The following is a 21,330-nucleotide window of genomic DNA, read 5'->3' as shown; positions in this document are numbered from 1 at the left end:
ACCCTGGGATCATGACCTGAGCCGAAGGCAGACGCCTAATGACTGAGTCACCCAGGCGCCCCTGTCAGGAATTGTTTTAGACAGTAAAGACATTGTTCTATGAGAAAAAAATATAAGCAGAATTTTTCATTTTTTTTTCTTGCAAAGCATTCTCAAAAAAATACCCTACTCTATCTCCCCCATCCCAACCTTGCTTTTTAAAGTTTCTCCAGGAAAAACATTCAAAATGTATTTATTTTCTCTCTCCCTATTACTACCCCCCTTCTTTCCTGGAAAGAGTCTAATTGGTAATCAGTATTGCATAAAAGAAAGAAAGTTGGCAGGCCTAGGTGGGTACTGCTGTGGAAGTTTAAAAATGGATGCAAAATGGATGGATGGGGTGAGGATACTAAAGGCAGCTCTTTTAGAAAACATTTTTGGCTCCTGCTGGCTTTGGGCAGGAGTAAGGAGGAACATTTTACTCTTTTTGCTGAATTGTAGGTCTTACTCCATGTCAGCCTTGCACAGGGGCCATGTTAACCTTCTCTGTATCATTTCAGTTTTAGTGTATGTGCTCGCCGAAGTGAGCCCGTGGATCCTATGCTATAGTTCTGCTCTCATAGTCCCAGCCTATCACAGGATGTATAGGCTTCAGTGTGCTGACATGGTAGCGGCCACTTTTTAAAGCCGCTTCTGTGCGAATATGAGTTCTGAGTTCCAAACATTGTCTTAAAATGAACTTTTGAGGGGCGCCTGGGTGGCTCAGTCGTTAAGTGTCTGCCTTCAGCTCAGGTCATGATCCCAGGGTCCTGGGATCAAGCCCCACATCGGGCTCCCTGCTCCGCAGGAAGCCTGCTTCTCCCTCTCCCACTCCCCCTGCTTCTGTTCCTGGTCTCGCTAACTCTCTCTCTGTCAAATAAATAAATAAAATCTTTAAAAAAAAAAAGAAAATGAACTTTTGAAAAAACAGTCTATTCATAATTTGGAGACTACCTTGTACTTTAAACACAAAATTCAATCTCTGTGGCTTTAATTTGCTTGTTTGCTTTTTTTAAACTTTTTTTATGGTGCTATTTCTTAGTGTATGCAGTAGGAGGCAGTGCTATAAAAGGTCTAATTCAGACTGAGTTTGATCTTTTGGCCTCCTTTCCTACAGATTTCAGGATCTTCTTTCAATCTTTCAATTTTTCCTTTTTTCTTTTTTTCTTTCTTTTTTAAAGATTTATTTGAGAGAGAGAGCGCACTAGTGATGGGTGGTGGTGAGGGGCAGAGGGAGAGGGAGAAGCAGACTCCCCGCTGAGCAGGGAGCTCAACGCTCAACAAAAGGGGCTCCATCCTCTGAGGACCCTGAGATCATGACCTGAGGCGACCTGAGCCATAGACAGACGCTTAACTGACTGAGCTACCCCTGCGCCCCGCCCTTTCATTTTCTTTAAAAGAATGGTTCTACCAGCTAATAGTATATTTGCTTACATTAGTTGAAGGAAATGTTTATATGAAGGATTAAGTGATTAAATCTGTTTTAATTTATATTGTGTTTAGAAGCAGTACTACCCTGTTGTACATCCATTGGACCTAAAATATGACCCTGATCCAGGTGAGTCAGTGCTCCTTTGTGGTAAAAGTGAAGTATCAGCTTGTAATTTTTATGAGTTCCTGATACTCTTTTAAAGGTGTCCGTGTGAAGGGTATCTTCCCTTCGATGCTCTAACTCACTACCAGTCATCCGTGTTTAGCTCTTCTCTAGGATTATAAAAACTTGCTCTAAATGTACTGACTCAGCAATCTCCAGGAGTAGGTCCTAGGAATCTGGACTTTTATAAAGCTCTCCCCTGACCTAGACTATTACATCTTCTCAATCTCTAACTTCTATTATAGTATCTTCCCATTTCTAACTGCTACTATACTGTCCATTCTTTGTATTACAGCCAAAGTTATACTGTTAAAGCATTCATGGTGTCACTCCCCAGTGTGATAACCGTCATTGGTTTTCTCATTGTTTCCAAAATAAAATCCAATAAAAATATAATGTTGAACTTAAGAGATATGCATACTTGATATACCTTTGAACTCAGTTCTGTTTCCATTTAGATGCATCCTTTAAAACTCAGAGAAATAAAATTGATAAAAACTTAAGTAAATCCAGCAACAGAATTTGCATTGCTAAAAATGTGGATCATACATATTTTTAAATGGTTCTGTTCTCACATTTAAAAATTTGTAACAATTTTCCTAAGAGACCTTTCGGTGTTTTCCTTTGGCACTCAAAAGTACCATTTCTTTCTTTCTTTCTTTTTTTTTTTAAGATTGTATTTATTTATTAGAGAGAACGTGCGCATGCACATGAGCTGGGGAGGAGCAGAGGGAGAGGGACAAGCAGACTCTGTGCTGAGCATGGAGCCTGATGCAGGGCTCAATCCCATGACCCCGAGATCATGACCTGAGCTGAAATCAAGAGTCAGATGCTCAACTGACTGAGCCACTCAGATGCACAACCCCTTTTTTTAAGTACCATTTCTGAACTATTAGAAAAACCTTAATTAAAACCTTGATTTATTTGTATGGGCTTCTTATACTTACGGTTTTGAGTACTTTATCTTTGTCAAATTGTGCACTACTTTCTAACATGTCTCCTGCCCCTCATAAATCTCCCAGTGCCAATGAGGATAAACCAAGAGGGGAATGTACAAGTATATAGATACTCAGAAATTTGTTAAAATCACAGCATTCACTCTGTTTGACAAATAAAAGTTGACCTAGGCTCACTAAACAGGGGAAGTTGCCAAAATGCAGTAGTTGACATATACTTGTTTTGATTTTGAACAATATAAAGATAATAATTGAAACTTGTGGTAAAGTAATTACCCAAGTATTACTTTTCTTCTTCTTTTTTTTTTTTTTTTTAAATTCTACACCCAACATGGGGCTCGAACTCATGATCTGGAGATCAAGAATCACATGCTCTACAATTGAGCCAGTCAGGCATCCCCCCAAGTATTACTTTTTAGATATAATTATCCTCTAAAGAAACTTGTAACCTTTTTATCTTAGTAGGGAAAACAAATTTACTTAAATGATCTTTAAAAGGTCTACATGATTTTTTTTCCCCTACCATTCCAGTTATGTAGTAATAGTGGAAAAATCCTTTATATCATATTATTCTTACTTCAAAAGTAAGCAAAAGAATAATTAAGAATCTATACTTTGGATAAATTTTGAGATTTTGTTGTTATACACTTTCATAATATTTATGAACTTAGAATAGCATCAGTTCTGTAAGTACAGCAAAGTTAACTTACAATTTTATTAGCTGTGTATTTTGGGGCAAGTCCCTTGATTTCTTCAAACTTCAATTTTTTTTTTTTTTAAAGATTTATTCATCTGAGACACAGAGATAGAGAGAGAGAGAGAGAGAGAGCATGAGCAGGGAGAGAGGCAGAGGGAGAGGGAGAAGCAGGCTCCCTGCTGAGCCAGGAGCCCAATGTGGGGCTCGATCCCAGAACCCTGGGATCATGACCTGAGCCGAAGGCAGACGCTTAACCATCTGAGCCACCCAGGTGCCCCAGAACCTCAGTTTTTTTATGGTAAATTCTAGATTTGGAGCCTGATGCTTTAGGTGTGAATGCCAGCTCTGTCAGTAAATATTACATTGTTCTTCCTAATTACCAAGGTTGGATTATGAATCACAAGAGATGAGGGGTTCAATAATCTATAACTAAAATACATAAGTACTAGTTTATAAAGAGATACTATGTAATAATAACCTTATTATAGGGACGCCTGGGTGGCTCAGTTGGTTAAGCATCTGCCTTTGGCTCAGTTCATGATCTCAAGATCCTGGGATTGAGCCCCGTGTCTGGCTCCCTGCTCAGGGGGGAGCCTTCTTCTCCCTCTCCCTCTGCCCCTTCCCCCCACTCGTGCTTCCCCCCACGCTCTTTCAAAAAAAAAACAACCTTACGATAAATCCTCTCATTTACGCCATACCTTATACATAACTTATAATACATCTAACTGGTAAAATCATACAAAATTAATTAAAATGGCTTAGGAAAATAGAAAGCATAAATTTGTATAGAACCTAAAAGTCTGAATAAGCTGCATGGGAAAATTTTTGTGGGAATTTCTTGAAAGTTTTTTCTTCTTGCTATTAGAATATTAAGTAATTTATTTATTTGAAAGCTGACATTTTTAAAGAAGGTTTTCTGGTTTTTAAAAAGCAATACTTAGCCAGTGTGTATAACATTGATTTGGCAGTTATGTTAGGAACTTTGAGGGATACAGAGATAAAGTAGACAGATTCTACCTTTAAAGAGCTTATGTTTGAGTGTAAAAGATGAACATAAAACAGAATTCGTTCATGCCCTTAACTGGTTCTTTTCCGAGTTTTCCCTGAGTAAATGGCACTTTAATCTACATTATTGCTTTAGTTAGAAGTCAACCTTGATTGTTTCCTCCCCTGAACTCCTCATATCCAGTCCATCAATAAACTACAAATTACTCCTTTGAAATATAATCTCACCATTCATCTATTTCTCTCCATCCTGCTATTATCACTTCTAATCTAGATCACCGTCACTTTAGCCAGGATTTCTACACATGCTTTCTAGAAGGTCTTTCTGTTTCACTCTTGTTTTTTCCCATTCCATGGTATATATATATATATATATATATATATATATATATATATATATAGGACAGTTGATTTTTTTAAAAGTTCTTTGAAATATTTCAAACATATAGAAAATATGGAGTATAACATAATAAACATCTTTGTTGCTACCACCCATATTTAAGGGTTATTCACATTTTTGCCAGATTTGTTTCAGACCTTTTTAGGAACTAAAAGCTATGGATGCACCTGAAAGCTCTGTACTCCTTCACCATCCTATTCTATTCTCTCTTACTTCAGAAGTAATCACTATCTTCAAGCTGAGTGGATCCCTTATTGTCCATGTTATTTATCCTTTTACTCTATAGATATGTAACCATAAATAATATATGGCATTTGTTTTTAGATTTTTCTATAAATTGTATCATACTGATCATATTCTGCAACTTTTTCCCCCTTGACATTGTATATACAGAAAGCTTTCTGTTCGTTGAGCTAATACATAGTATTCCGAATACACCACTGCTTATCCATTCCTCTATTGAGAGACACTTAGATTATTATTATTTTTTTTTTTGCTGTTATAAATAGTATTACAAGAACATTCTTATAACTGTTTCCTTGTATAGTGTAAATATGCCACAGATTTTCTGGAGTAGATTTCTGGAAGCAGAATTTCTAGGTCATAAGGTTTGTTTCTATTCAGCTATTACATTTGAACTGTTACTATTCAGCCTAACCCTACAGTTTCTTCTAACCCTACAGTTTCTTCTGTGAGTTGCCTATTTATATTCTTTGCCTATTTTTCTGTTGGTTTGTTTGAACTTACTTCTAAGAGTTGTACATACAGGCATATATCTATACACACATACACACACACATTTTGGATATTAATCCTTTGGCTATAAGCACTGTAAATAATTGATTTCAATTTTTGGCTTGTCTTTTAATAATCTTATATATAAATTTTAATATAGTTGGATTTACTAGTTTTTTTTCCTTTATAATTTGTTCTTTCAGTGTCTTTAAGAAATCCTCTACCCAAGTGACATAAAGATCCTTTGATATTTATAGATTAATTTAGAAAGAAGTGCCATGTTTAACAGTGTACATCCTATTTGTGAACGTATTATATCTCATTTTGTTTTTTTTTCAAAATGTCCGTCAATAGTGTTTTATAAACACATGTAATAAAGATGATTGTAAGAGTGGTGCCCGCTTGTTTCTTTGAGAACAGTGTTGTTTAAGGGAATGGATATGGTAGGCATTCTGTAATGATGTAGAGAAGTATTTAAAAATGTGTGATAAAGATAGTTATAAGAAAAAAAATAGCGTTTTATAAATTTCTCTATAGGTTTTGCACCTTTTATTTGTTCCTAGATACCTTTTTGTAGCTATTGTAAATGGTAGCATTTTGCGATTACATAGTATAATTGAATATTGCTGATGTTTAAGAACACCACTGATTTTTATTTGCTGAATTCTTTTTAGTCCTAATGGCTTATCTAGTTTCAGTTAGATTTTTAAAAATGTAGATGATCATATCATTTGCAAGTAATGATGGGTTTTATCTTTTTTCTAACTTTATACATCTTTTTTTGTCTTATTACATTGATTAGAATCTTCAGTATAATGGTGGCTAGTAGCAATGATAGTGGTCATAATATTTTAAAATGAGTGTCTAATTTTATCGAATACTTCTTTTGCACAAACTGAGATTATATATTTGTTAACCAACTTTATTGTGGAATAATTTACATATAATAAACTACATTCATTTTATGCATACAGTTTGAGTTTTGACAAATGTAGACAACTATGTAACCATCACCACAATTCAGATATGGAGCATTTTCTATAATTCATAAAGTTCCCTTGTGCCCTTAGATCATATGCTTTTTATCTCTAACTCCATTAATACGGTGAATAAACATTGACAGATTTTTCTGATGGTTATCTTTGCCTTCATAGAGAAAACCCCACTTAATATATTTTTTTTCATGCACTGTGGAATTAAATTTACCTATACTTTATGCTTATACTTTGTTTAGTATATTTGCTTCTAGTATATTTCCTTCTGTAGTTACACACAAGAAATGTACATGTGGTGTTTTAAAACATGCTGACCTTTTCTAATTTTGGCATCAAGGTTATACTGCCCTCATAAAACAGTTTGTAAATACAGAGGTTATTTGTTCTTTGAAGAGTTGGTAAGATTCATCTATAAAACTGACCCTAGTGGGTGGTTGGGGTGATATCTGACTTAGCCTTTAGCTAGCTATTCTAAACACTAGTATACTTAATGCTTATTTATTTCTTCATTTTTTTTTCTTTCTTGAATCAATTTTGGTAATATTTGTTTGGAAAATAGTCTGTTTCATCCATGTGCTCAGTATGTTGATATGAAATTATTTATAGTAATTGCTTATGTTTGTAAAATCTCTACTCCACATATTATTTTCTTTCTTAACATTGTTTAAGCTTTCTCTTTTTTGGTAATATCTTGCTTTAGGTTTCTGTTTTTATAGTCTTTTCAAAAAGTCAGCTTTTAGTTTTTCTGAGTTTTTCTCTGAGTCTTTTTTTTTTTTTTTTTTTTTTCAGTTTTTTGGTTCCTTGAATTCTTATCTTTAGTTATGGTCTTCCTGCTTTCTTGAGTTTTCTCTGTAATTTATAGCTTCTTTAGTTGAATACATTGAGAGTTATTTTTTTTTTTAAAGATTTTATTTATTTATTTGACAGAGTGGGAGAGGGAATACAGTTGGAGGGGGAGTGGGAGAGGAGAAGCAGGCTTCCCGCTGAACAGGGAGCCCGATGCGGGGCTTGATCCCAGGACCCTGGGATCATGACCTGAGCTGAAGGCAGACGCCTAATGACTGAGCCACCCAGGCGCCCCTTGAGTTATTTTTTAATAAATGCATTGAAGGCTGCTACGTCCTGCTTTAGCCATATTTCCAAGTCTTGACATATAGAAGTTTCATAGCTCATATCTGAGTAGTTTTTAGTTTGCAAATTTAGGAGTTTTCTTTTACCATTTTCCCTCTTTTTTTTGGCCTTCTATCATGTTGGTAGAATTTTCTTTATTCTCTTTTTTCTGGTTTGGAAGCTATATGCTATGTTTCTTTTTTTTTTGAAATTATTATCATTATTATTTTTTAAAGATTTTATTTATTTATTTGACAGAGACACAGCGAGAGAGGGAACACAAGCGGGGGGGGGGGGGGCGGAGAAGCAGGCTTCCCGCGGAGCAGGGAGCCCGATGCGGGGCCCGATCCCAGGACCCTGAGATCATGACCTGAGCCGCAGATGCTTAATGACTGAGCCACCCAGGCGCCCGAAATTATTATTTTTTTAAGATTTTATTTCAGAGAAAGAACAAGAGAGAGAGCACAAGCAGGGGGAGTGGCAGGCAGAGGGAGAGGGAGAAGCAGGCTTCCCGCGGAGCAGGGAGCCTGATGCAGGGATCCTGGGATCATGATCTGAGCCGAAGGCAGATGCTTAACCGACTGAGCTACGCAGGCACCCCTATGTTTCTTTTCTTTTAGTGTTACCTATCAAACTTTAGCTTAGCTAGAATGTAGCTTAGCTAGAATTCTAAAATTATCTGAAAGTCTGGAGTTGTTCAGTATTTCAAGTCCCCTCCTGAACAAGACAAGGACCTTATTACACTTTACCCACTGAATAAGCACACCCCTTCCCTGGTTTTTTTCTTTGTGTCTAGAATGTTAGTTTTTCTTTTGTTAAAAAAATACAGTTTACTCATTACTACTTTTTTGTACTCAATGATTACATTTATCAACAAAATTTTCCAAATTCTGTGATTACTGTTTCTTGAATCTCATGCCTTCCTTCTAGGTTCACTATTCTTGCTGATGTGCTTCTTTAGGTACTTTGAGTAAAAGTCTGTGGGTGGTAGTTTCTCTTAGTTTTTATTTCATCTTGCTCTTAAATTTTGTTTTATTTACCTTCATTTACCATAGGGAATATATTACATCATTATCTCCGGTACTCCTTTTTTAGATGACTTTATTGAGATATAATTCATACACCATACCAATTTACACATTTATTTAATTTTTAAAAGGATTTTATTTTATTTTTTTATTTTATTTTTTTAAAATATTTTATTTATTTATTTGACAGAAAGAGACATAGTGAGAGAGGGAACACAAGCAGGGGGAGTAGGAGAGGGAGAAGCAGGCTTCCTTCCCCACGGAGCAGGGAGCCTGATGTGGGGCTCGATCCCAGCGTCCTGGGATCACGACCTGAGCCGAAGGCAGACGCTTAATGACTGAGCTACCCAGGCGCCCCTAAAAGGATTTTATTTTTAAGCAAACTCTACACTCAACATGGGACTCAAACTTACAACTCAGAAATCAAGAGTTGCATCCTTTAGTGACCAAGCCAGCCAGGCGCCCCCTCAATTTACACATTTAAATTGTACAACTTGATGGCTTTCAGTATATTCACAGAGTTATGCAACCATCACCAAAATAAATTTTTAAACATTTTCATCACTTCAAAAAGAAATCTCATACCCCTTAGCCATTCTCCCCCAGTCTCTTCTCTCTCTGTCCCCTGGCCCTAGGCAACCACTAATCTGCTTACTGTTTACAGATTTGACTCTTCTGGACATTTCATATAAATGGGATCATGCAATATGTAGTCCTTTAAGAATGAAACAAGACAAAACCAGGGCGCCTGGGTGGCTCAGTTGGTTAAGCGACTGCCTTTGGCTTAGGTCATGATCCTGGAGTCCCGGGATCGAGTCCCGCATCGGGCTCCCTGCTCAGCAGGGAGTCTGCTTCTCCCTCTGACCCTCCTCCCTCTCATGCTCTCTGTCTCTCATTCTCTGTCTCAAATAAATAAATAAAATCTTAAAAAAAAAAAAAAAAAAGAATGAAACAAGACAAAACCAGAGAGGGAGACAAAGCATAAGACAAACCTCTTAATCTTAGGAAACAAACTGAGGGTTGCTGGAGGGGAGGGGTAACTGGGTGATGGACATTGGGGAGGGTATGTGTTGTAATGAGCACTGGTTACATAAGACTGATGAATCATAGACCTGTACCCCTGAAACAAATAATACATTATATGTTAAGTAACTGAATTTAAATTAAAAAAAGAATGAATGGCTTTTTTTTAAAGATTTTATTTATTTGACAGAGAGAGACACAGTGAGAGAGGGAACAGAAGCAGGGGGAGTAGGAGAGGGAGAAGCAGGCTTTCCGCTGAGCAGGGAGCCCAATACGGGGCTCAATCCCAGGGCCCTGGGATCATGACCTGAGCTGAAGGCAGATGCTTAACGACTGAGCCACCCAGGCGCCCCGGAATGGCTTCTTTCAATTAGCATAGTGTTTTTGAGGTCCATCCATGTTGTAGCATGTATCACTACTTCATTTCTTTTCATTGCCAAATAATATTCCCTTTTATATATATATCCTTTTTATTTATCCATTCATCAGTGTAGAGATTTTTTTTTTAAAGTAAACTCTGAGCCTAGGGTGGGGCTTGAACTCACAACCCTGAGATTAAGAGTTGCATGCTCTACTGACTGAGCCAGCCAGGCGCCCCCAGTGTAGACATTTCTGAGTTGTTTCCACTTTTGACTATTATGAATAATGCTACTCTGAACATTTGTGTACAAGTTTTGTGTGGACATATGTTTTCAATTCTCTTGAGTATATGTAACTAGGAATGGGATTACTGGATTATATGGTAACTCTAGCTTTTTTTTTTTTTTAAGATTGTTTGGCACTTGTGGCTCCCTTAAATTTCCATGCGAATTTTAGAATCAGTTTGTCAATTTCTGCAAAGAAGCTAGAGCTGGGATTTTGATAGGGATTGTGTTAAACTTGTAAATTAATCTGGGAGTAATGCTAATTTAGTATTAAGTTTTCCAATCCATGAACAACAGACGTCTTCACATTTATTTAGATCTTCTTTGATTTCTTCCAATGAGGTTTTCTGGTTTTTAGCACTTCTTTTTTTACATCATTCCCAAGTGTTTTATTGTTTTGATGCTAATGTAATTGGAATTTTAAAAAATTTTATTTTCACTTTGTTCATTGCTATTGGTATAGGAATGGAATTGATTTTTATATATTGATCTTGCTGAACTCATTTATTAATTCTAATAGTTTTTTAGTGGACTCTTTAGAATTTTCTATGTAAAAGATTGTATCATATCATCTGCAAATAGGATAGTTTTACTTCTCCCTTTCCAATCTGCATGCCTGACATTCATTGTTGATAAGAAGTCTCCTGAGAGTCTATACTGCCATTCTTTTAGATAGTCTGTTTTTTCTCTCCTGACTTTTTAGATTTTCTCTGCAATCTTAATGTTCTGCAATTTTACCACAATATGTCTAGGTGTTTATTTTTAGTTATCTAGCATGGTGTTTGATGTGTACTTTTTTCTTATTTTTTTTAACGTTGAAAATAACTTTATTGCTTTTTCTTGATTATATAAAAATACGTTCACATTCTAAAAATGTCAAAAGTGTAAGAAATACTCATGATTATTGCTTGACTCCTACATCTTCAGTCCACCTGCAGGTCTTGCTGCCCTTACCTCGAAAACATCTTTCAAATTCAGCCACTTTCCACCAAATCCATCAGTACCTCTCTTACCCATGTTCTCTTAGCAAGATTACTACGATAGTCACCTCACTGGTCTCCTTCCTTCCATTCCAGTTTCCCACACAGCATCCAGAGAATTCCTTTCAAAGCATAATCAGACGATGTCACCCCTGCTTAAAACCCTGTAGTGGCTCCCCATCCTACTTCCCTTGGTTTACAAGATCCTCTCTGACTTGGTCCCTGGCTGCTTCTCTGATTTCATCTCTGACCTTGGTCTCTTATCATTCTCACCTTTCCTTATTGTGCTGCAACCACACTAGCATTCTTGCAGTTTCCCCAAGGACATACCAAACACACAGTGGCCCTGTGGCTTTTGCACTTGCTGTTCCTTGGTTCCTATCTGAAACCACCTGCCTGACTCACTTCACTCAGCTCTCTGTTCAAAGTTACCTCATCAGAGAGGTCTTTCCTGACAACCTATGTCACATTCCCTTCTGACCCCCTTGGTCATACTCTGTCCCCTTAATCTGCTTTTGTTTCTTTCACCACTTAAATGACATATACTTTCTGCTTATTTTATCATCTGCATCCCTCCCCCCACTGTATTATAAACTCCCTGTGAACAAGGACTTTGTTTTGTACTTCTGTGTCCCCTGCTAACTCTCTAAAATCATTATCTGACATTGTACACTCAAGAAGTATCTATGAAATAAATACATAATTTTATATAAATTGATCATATATATTTAAAAAAATATAGTATTCTATTTTTTACTTTTTGTTTTGGCTACCTCTCTCCCTTCCATTCGCTACACCTTCAGATATCCAATCTTAACCTGGTACAAATCCATTTATCCATCTTTCTCCACTCATATAATCATACAGGAATATATATGCACTGAACATTTGTGGGATAATTTATTTTACAGAAAATTGAGTCATGTATTCAAACTGTGCAGTTTACTCTTTTAACCTAAGTATATGGTAGAAATCCTCCAGTTCAACTGCCATAGATCTGTGTTTGTATTTTAAATTATGTTATATTTTTATACTTTTGTGCTCATAGTATATGCAAGTTTAACATGAAATTTTAAATAACCAATGGTGTATATATAGTAGTAAATGAAAATCCTCCCAAGTCTGCCTGATTCCACACACCTTCAAATAGACAAGTACTTTGACAGTTTGATATGTCTGATTTTAGATCTTTATCAGTGTATTTGTAAGTGAGCAGACAGGCACAGGGGGTTATAAGTTGTTTATTTTTGTATTTTTTTAAAGATTTAATTTATTTATTTGACAGAGAGAGACACAGTGAGAGAGGGAACACAAGCAGGGGGAGCGGGAGAGGGAAAAGCAGGCTTCCTGCTGAGCAGGGAGCCCGATGCGGGGCCCGATCCCAGGACCCTGGGATCATGACTTGAGCCGAAGGCAGACGCTTAATGACTGAGCCACCCAGGCGCCCTAAGTTGTTTATTTTCTTATATCAGTATTACATAATACATTCTTGACTTTTTCACTCAACAGTGTAACAATAGTTCAACTCTGCCTTTTATTGGTAATTTCTTTGTGCTTTGTACACACACAATTTTATTTAAATAGATTTATATACATTTCAGGGAGTGGGATTTTTATTTGTTTTGCTTGCATCCTCTTTCCTCCCATCTTCCACTCACATCTCCAGGTATACTTTGAATCAGAGGACTCCCATCTTCTAGAAGACCTTTAACCTAATCTTTCAACTTTGCTTCTTTATCAATTCTTCTATTTTTGTATTCTTGTTTTTATTTAATAATTTTTTTCTTTTGTACTGTCTATTATGATTTCCTTTAGCTATGAGAGGATCCTAAACTTCTAAAATTTAGATTGCTCTATTTTTAATGCCATCTGCAGTAAGTTTCTCACCTTGATATTAGTTATATTGGCTGTCATTCATGGTTGTGATTTCTTCATGTATTGTGGAATTTTGATTTGCAGACTCTTCTTCACTAAGATAATTTATGTGCCTATTTTCTTGTCACTGCTTTCCCCCCTTCCTGTCTAGTAGTTTTGTGGTTGCCTTTCATCTGGCCCCTGAACAGTCTCAGCAAAGAGCCAATCTTGAGTTGGCAGCTTGGGGCCCCTGTTCCACTGTAATAGAGGAGATAGTGGATCCAGTCACTAAGTCAGCAGGCAGCTTGGTCCAGGCTCAGGCTTTGAGGCATTATCTGGCTCCCATCATTTCTAACATACGCCTCAGCTCCTGGCCATGGTTAATGGCAGGTCTTTTTCAGCCTCCTTTTCAGGGTAGGAAAACTCTATCTCAGCTATTGGTTTCATACAATGAAGCTGACTCTTCCCATTTCCTGCTCCTCTGGACTTTGGGTGGGCCCCTTCTATGTTATAGGAAGCAAAGTCCTGGGTACCGACTGCCTACTTACCATCTGCTTACTGGTGGATCTGCAACTTTGGCCTGACTTACAGCTTTTTCTCTTTTACTTTTTTATGGTTCATAGAAATGTTTATTTTGTATATGCTTTGGGATATCTTTTTAATTTTCTACATTTATGCGATGATGTTTTGGACAAAGGTGGGGAGTTTTGTGAATTTTCAAGACCAAGTTGACCAGAAGTCTACGATACTCTTAAAAACACAAATCAGTTTTCATTCCTCTGCTTAAAATCCTAAAATCTTCCAATTAAAAATAATAATAATAACATTTCAAACTTCTTAACATTCCCTTCCATGATCTGGCCCCCACTTAACCTCTCCAAATTCATTTCAGGCACTTTCCTTTTTGCCGTAGCCCTATGGTCCACCTTTCAGTTCTTTGAAAGTGCCTCACTTTCACACATGCTTTTCCCTGGTGCTTCTAAAGTTGGCATCTTCTCAGTTTTTCTTTCTCATTTAAATGCTGCCTCCTCAGAGAGATCTTCCCTAACTACCGTAATGACAATAGCCTCTCCCCAGTACTCTGTCATAATACTTGTTTATTTCCTTAATAGCACTTGTTACAATATATTTGTGTATTTCCTTGTTTATGGTCTCACAAAACTGAAAGCTCCATGAGCTTTTTTATTTTGCATTTGCATTATATGTGACCAGTATATAGCACCATGCTGAATAAATATTGAGTGACTATTATTCATCCATGCACTCATCATATTTATCAAGTGTCTACTATATGCCGGAACTGTTCTCACTGTAGAGGATATAATGGTGAGCAACACAAACAAGGTCCCTGTTCTATGGAAATTATGTTCTAGTTGAGAAAAGAAAAGTATAAACAGATATAAAAGTAAACAGTCAGTGGTAGGGTGATGTGTTTAGGTGATGGAAGACACTTTTGGGGAAGTAACAAGAAGGAATTTATCTTATGACAAGAGGAAGAGCTTTTCAGTTAGGGAAGAGCTAGAACAAGGTTCCTAAGTCAAGAGTGAGCTTCAATATTTATGGAGAAAAGACCACTGAGGCTCCAGTGGAGGGAATAGTGGGAAAGAACATTACAGGATAATGTTAGAGACTTGGCCCAGGCCAGCAAACACAGGCTAGGAGTTTGAAAATATATGGTACCTTAAAAGAGATACAACTCTTCAGTACAGAAGATGCTGGTGAGGTGCAGGTGGGCGTGGATATAGAGGATTATATATATCTGTGACCTAGTAGGTGTGTTCAACAGCTCTGTTTAAGTTGTAGCAAAGGGTTACCTTCCAGAAGTCATAAATCACTGCTTAGGTTTTTGTTTCATTTTCACCAAGGGTGCTACTTTTCAATTCATGGTTCTTATTCATGCCTTTAGTTATCCCTTTAGCAACCAGTATAAGCCAGACATCCTATGTAATGCATGCTTGCTTGCTCATTTATGCACATAAAATACACTGGGAATAGAAAGGAAGCCCTCAGCTAGTGCTTTTTTGCTGAATGTCTACATTCGTGCAGGCTTTTAGAAGTTCATGTTTCCTAGTTTAGTCAGTGCAGTGACCTGAAAGCAAAACTAGGTTGATTACCCAATCTTTCATATCCACTTTTTCATTTCCCTATGTTTTAGAAAGCAAGTGCCTAGGGAAGGCAATGTCCTCAAGGGTGCCTACTTCCACATTTTTAAGAGCAAACTTTTTTTTTTAATATCCTTGCAGCAATCCTCTGATTAGTTATCTAGCAGTAAGATGAGTTTTCATTTGTCAGTTATAACCTTTTGTGATCCTATTAGTAAAACTAATAATTGCTTCTATATTGTCTTCTTTTTTTAAAAAGTTCTTTGAAGTTAATTGAAGAGACTCCCTTTTCCCCCCTGTCCTTCACTAAACATGTACAGATGACAAGGAGCTATTTTAAGTTTCTCTACAGTAGACTTGATACTTCCAGTTCTTTTGCTGACCCTACAAGCAGAAGACTTAGAGACAGTTCCTCTTCTTTCCTAATAATGCCAACTTGCTTAAGCCACTGCCAGAATATTTACAGGTAGTTACCCACTTACAAATGGTTGTTTCAAAAATTCTTATTCAATCTGAGCTTTGGAATTTGAAATGCATTTCCCCTCTGAAAAAATTTGCAAGTGGCATTATAAATGGGTAAGTTTCTAGGCTACCCTTTAAAGACCTATTTTTTCCTATAATGTAGCTGAAATACTACCCATTTATGTTGAAAAATATTAGGAAAATCACCTTTCAGATGCACATTAGTTCCACTACAGATGCTTAAATAGGATTTGGAGGGAACAGTTTGGATCCCTAAACACCTTTGCAGTGAGAGGATAGTGGAGTCACAAAGATGTCCCCATGAAGGCTATGGAGAGAAAGCCATTGAGAATGTCTCTGAAGGAAGCCCATCTGCAGTCTCCTACCTGGCAGGGACTAGCCATCTGCATGTGATACATTCTTCAGTCAGATGTTTGTATATCAGGATTACCTATATGCTCTTACCAGTTATAAGAAGTGAAAAATTCATTTAAAATAATCTTGAGTGAGGGAGTGAAAGTTTATATATTTTGAAAACTTCTAAGCAGATATTAATGTTGGAAAATGCTTTTTTGATGCATTTATAGGCAATATATTCACATATTTAGTGATCATTTTTAATTGTGTGTTTGTTTTCCCCCCTCTTTAGTGCTTTTTAAAATCTTTGTGTGCTTGGTTTTATTCCTAAAATTACTGATGTTCCTTAGTTTTCAATGAAAGGAATTTAATTCACTTATCTTAAAAAAAAAAAAGGATACTGTAATGTTAATAGTTAAAACAGAGTTAACTCTAGAATTGTTCTATTTTCACAGTTTTTTTACCAGACATAATTTCTTTTTATTTCAAGAGATTTTTATTATGTTGGAGCTAACTTTTGACCATTTGTTAATTTATATTCTTATGAGTATAGTATAATTCTGGACAAAGGGGTATTTTAGAAAGTTACATATAGAATATAAAACAGTGTATGCTTTGAATTCTAGGAAATGTGGGTTCTAATTCTATTCTAGATCAGTTCTCAGTTCTCACAGCTTTTGTTTTCTTATCTGTTAAAGGAGGCTGATGAAACCTGCTTGCTTCACAGGGTTGTTAATGGTTATTACACAAGATTGATTGGCAATGGATGCCACCCCATACTACCGTAGGAGTGGGCTGTTGGGATTAAGTAGAGACAGATGTCATGCCATTGTGTTTCTCATCTCTGTACTCCTGTTTTCTTTTCATAGTCAAGTTTCTCAAAGAATAAACTGCATTCACCAGCTTCACTTTTAATCTCTCATTTTTGTCAAAAAATCGGTAGTATTTATTATTTATATTGTTATGACTATATAAATGTTCTTCATTATGAGTCAGGTAATCATTACTATGAGTATATTTTTCTTGAACAGCTTCTCATCCTTCGGAATGATAATTGCTTTATTTTTCTGTTTGTTTAGTTTGCTGTTGTGTCTATCACTAATTCTTTCCCAAACTCTTCTATAGAACTGTAAAATTACTCTCAATATGGTAAACACTTAAGGTTATCCATCAAATCCATCTTAAAACCTTTTCCTTTTTCTTGGAGATATTCCCCTGGGAGCCTTTTGTCTTCCTGTTCTAATCTGGACTGGTTGCTGTCTAGGCCTCTGCAAAGCTTTTGTCCCATCTGTTCCTTTCCTCATCATCCTAGGAATTTCCTGTACTTCTGTTTTGAATCATGTTTCCTAGTTCCTGTGTTTTCTTCTTTCTTGATTTATTCCCTTGTTTTGGTATAGCACATCCTCTACCACCAACCTCCTATTCCCACTCACCCCAGCCATCCAGGGCAGATCCTCTTCTATGGAGACTTTCATACCTGTGGAGCTTCTACTCTTCTTTCAATTCCCCTGTTGGATTGACCTCACCCTTCTTTGTGCCTCCACAGCACACTCTTGTCATAGCCTTGTTTCGTCATACATATTGAGCACCTGCTTTACGTGTCAGGCGCTGTGTTCGACACTAGGGAGTCCAAGGTTAAGAGAATGAGGTTCTTGTTCCCAAGAAGTGCTAACAGATAAGAACACCATGGTTCTCACTGGAGACAGTACTGCCCCCTAGTGGCACTTTTGAAAAAGTGAGGGAAATTTTTGGTTACCACAGGAATGGAGAGGGTACAGCTGACATTTTGTAGTCAGGAGCCAGGAATACTAAACGTCTTATATGTCCAACACAACTTTAGAATATTCCACCAGAAATTCATGTGTAAAAATCTGTTTATAATTGGGCGCCTGGGTGGCTCAGTTGGTTAAGAGACTGCCTTCGGCTCAGGTCATGATCCTGGAGTCCCGGGATCGAGTCCCGCATCGGGCTCCCTGCTCGGCAGGGAGTCTGCTTCTCCCTCTGACCCTCCTCCCTCTCGTGCTCTCTGTCTCTCATTCTCTCTCTTGCAAATAAATAAATAAAATCTTTAAAAAAGAAAAAAAATCTGTTTATAATTATCCAAACCTGGGACCTAACTCCATTTTACACATAAACTACTCTTGGCACTTTTACATAGTCATTGCGTGTGCAACAGATAACAGCTATTGTTGTCCATAAATATGGGTTTATAGACAGTTTTTTTTTTTCAAAATAGCATGTGTTTATACAAAAATTAAGAATCCCGTGGATGATAGATTATTTTGTAAATCATGCAGTAATAATGAAGAATATAAATTAGCATACCCTATAAATGAAAGTAAGATAACTTTCTAGAGTAGATGTTAAAAAAGACTCTGTTCATTATTGTGTGGATGTGTGTATAAATTGAGGTATAACATACAGTGCATAGCTTGATGAATTCATATACAAGCATACTCATAAACACATGTAACTGCCACCTTGATCTAGATATGCTGAGTGTCTGCATGGTTGGGAAACATAGGACAAACTTATTGGTAAACAGTATGTTATATTTTCAAATAATGTGCCCATTATGTTTTCATGTATATAATAAGTACAACTGAAAGTATCCAAAAAGTCTAGAAACGAGGAAAATAGTGTATTTATTATGTATTAACAATTGGAACCATTGCCTTAAATTTATAAATATTTTACCTGAAAAGGTAATTTGAGTTTAAAGAAAAAGATATTGAGTATATTATCTGAAAATGTAACTAACACATATTTATCCTGCTTCCTGACTTTAGGGACAGTCTGTACTGTGTAATATTTCCAGTACCCAAAGCAGTTTCCTTACCTTCCTTTCTGGTTAGTACTCCCCGGCCATCAGAGGTAACCACATTCTGACTTACATCATCATATTTCTTCAAATATTCCTTCTCTGTTAGTCAACATGTGCAGGAAAGGTAAATAAAACTTTTAAAAAGAAACTAACTAAACAAACGATCTTTGCAACCAGTGCTACATTTTATCAGTCTATGAAATGTTTTAGGTTCAGTTACAACTTTCATACTCCTTTTTTTCAAAGGACAGTGAATTACTTAGCATTTCAAACAGCATTTTTAACTGAAAATGATTTTGGTACAGTATGTGGTTATTACAAAAGCAAAAAAGCTGATGGAAAATACGTTATAGAAGATTTGAGAGTCCTTTTAAATAGGATTAGAACTAAATGTTACTAAGTTAATGGAAACAAAATGTAGGAATCTCATTTTTTTTTAATTAATAGAAATGATTTTTTCCTTCAATATTTTTTTTTTAGAGAGCATGTACGTGGGGGTGCAAGCAGGGGCGGGGGGCAGAGGGAGAGGGAGAGAGAGAAAATCTTAAGCGGGCTCCACGCTGGATTGGGGCTCAATCTCACAACCCTGAGATCATGACCTGAGCTGAAATCAAGAGTCACATGCTTAACTGAGCCACCCAGGCGCCCAAGAAATGATTTTAAAATACTTCCTATTATTGCCGCACTAAATTCTAAAAATTATATTTCTGTATAGTGATAAATTATGTGACTATTAAAATTTTAATATTAAAAAATCTGTTTAAAATTCTGATTATATTTTTAGATGCCTTATGTTTATTCTTATTCAGAATCTATCCCCAGAGATCTATCCACAATCCAGAATTGATCCACAGAGATCAACCACATATCTTTATAGTTTCTCATATTCTTGTTTTGGCCCAGTCTATCCTGTGTTCCTCATCGCCTTTTGATAGTATGATCATTGAAGTCTTTTTAAGTAAATGTATATACTAAATGTAGTCTGAATTATGGTGCAATTACAGAGTAGGATTTAATCTTACACCTTCCCATATTATAAGGTAGGGAATGATTTTGACATGACATTTTTAATAAGGCCATTTCATTTGTAGAAATATTGCACCTTCTAATTTTCACCATTTCAACAGCCTATACTTTGTCTCAGTAGGTTATCCATACTCCATTATTTCCTCCTTATCATAAATAGTATAGTCTTATTTCTCATAAAACACTAATTTTTCTATTTCTGTATATCTGATCTTTTGTTTTCTATGTAGAATGACTTCTGATATAAATTTTCTTAAATCCAAATTTAGTATAATAGGTACAGTTATTTGAGTACTTCATTATGTCTTCTGATATGGTTGGATATGAACATATTAAACATATTAAGTAATATTTTATTATGGTAAATGTCTATTTTTCCTTTGTATTTTTATTTATATGTACAAAAATATCATCTATGAATTTTTTTGGAATAATAAGGGGAACTTTACGAAATATGTTCTAAAGGGGGAAGTTGGGTCTGATGGGGTTGAGAAACTGTTCTAAACAAATCAGTGCAGTGAAGTCTTCCAGGTATTCTACTAGAGCTGTCAGGACACAGTGGCAGTCTGTAGCCCAGGAATGCTCAGTTCAGGCAGAGGGTAGAATTGGTGGCAGGGATCATGGAAATGTGAGGCTGCACAGGAAAAGTTTGGTTTGTTTCTGTGTGTTTCTGTGTGTCTCTCTCTTCTAACCTGAAAGTTCCTTGAGGGCAGAGACCATTTTTCCTTACTCTGAGTCCCTAGTGCTGGGCCTAGTCCACGGAAAATACATAGTAAATGTTGGAAGAATGGGCAACTCCCACACAGGTGTGTGAGTTTGAGGGAGAGAGCTGAAGGGTGGGCTTGGCCAGAAGCCAGACTGCTGCAAGGGTACCAAGACATGGATCATGTATTTGCGTACTCAGAAGGAAATTTAGGGTGCCTGGGTGGCTCAGTTGGTTAAGCGACTGCCTTCGGCTCAGGTCATGATCCTGGAGTCCCGGGATCGAGTCCCGCATCGGGCTCCCTGCTCAGCGGGAAGCCTGCTTCTCCCTGTCCCACTCCTCCTGCTTGAGTTCCTTCTCTTGCTTTGTCTCTCTCTGTCAAATAAATATAAAAAATCTTAAAAAAAAAAATAAAAGAAACCAATCGTTTAAAAAAAAAAAAAAGGAAATTTAATAATTGCCTAAGTACTTTGGGGAAGTCTCCCTAAATCTTAAAAGAATTGAAATTAGCATATTAATCTAAGGCAAGGGTCCTTAGAATAAAAGGGGATTATGAATTTGGATAGAAAAAAATTACATTATTTTTACTAACCTCAGACTGAAATTTAACATTTCCTTCAGTGTTGAATGTAGGTCCCAGTGGTAGTATTAGCAGTACCTGTAATGTTTTTTGCTACTAAAAGCCATAGATATTTTCAATTTCAGTTGTTGCAGGTACCTCACAATATTGTTTATGCTCATTATTTTCATATTGTATTGTTAGACCTGCCGCTTGATCTTGTTATTTAAACCATTAATAAAGAAGCACATGTATTAC

General features: G+C 36.5%; 1 protein-coding gene and 1 pseudogene across 5 annotated transcripts in view; one reads left to right on the top strand and one right to left on the bottom strand.

The window, feature by feature from the left end:
- Positions 1 to 21,330, top strand: part of NSL1 (NSL1 component of MIS12 kinetochore complex) — a 44,741-nt gene that overhangs the window by 9,409 nt on the left and 14,002 nt on the right. For 3 of the 5 annotated variants that reach the window (XM_054507975.2, XM_045877188.3, XM_064594162.1), the window contains exon 4: positions 1,522 to 1,576. In XM_054507975.2, coding sequence (XP_054363950.1) covers positions 1,522 to 1,576 — 55 coding nt within the window. Of the gene's footprint in view, positions 1 to 1,521; positions 1,577 to 5,608; positions 5,895 to 18,749; positions 18,785 to 21,330 lie in introns of those variants that run through there. The other 2 variants (XM_064594164.1, XM_064594163.1) reach the window with 2 other exon arrangements.
- LOC123847230 (U6 spliceosomal RNA) lies at positions 471 to 568 on the bottom strand (annotated as a pseudogene).

The sequence above is a fragment of the Mirounga angustirostris genome, unplaced genomic scaffold, assembly GCF_029215605.1.
Source record: "Mirounga angustirostris isolate CCGP_5_RB_7025 unplaced genomic scaffold, mMirAng1.0.hap1 SCAF_6, whole genome shotgun sequence".
Classification (NCBI taxonomy): domain Eukaryota; kingdom Metazoa; phylum Chordata; class Mammalia; order Carnivora; family Phocidae; genus Mirounga; species Mirounga angustirostris.
The sequence above is the reverse complement of the archived record's forward strand: the minus strand, read 5'-3'. Positions and strand labels throughout refer to the sequence as shown.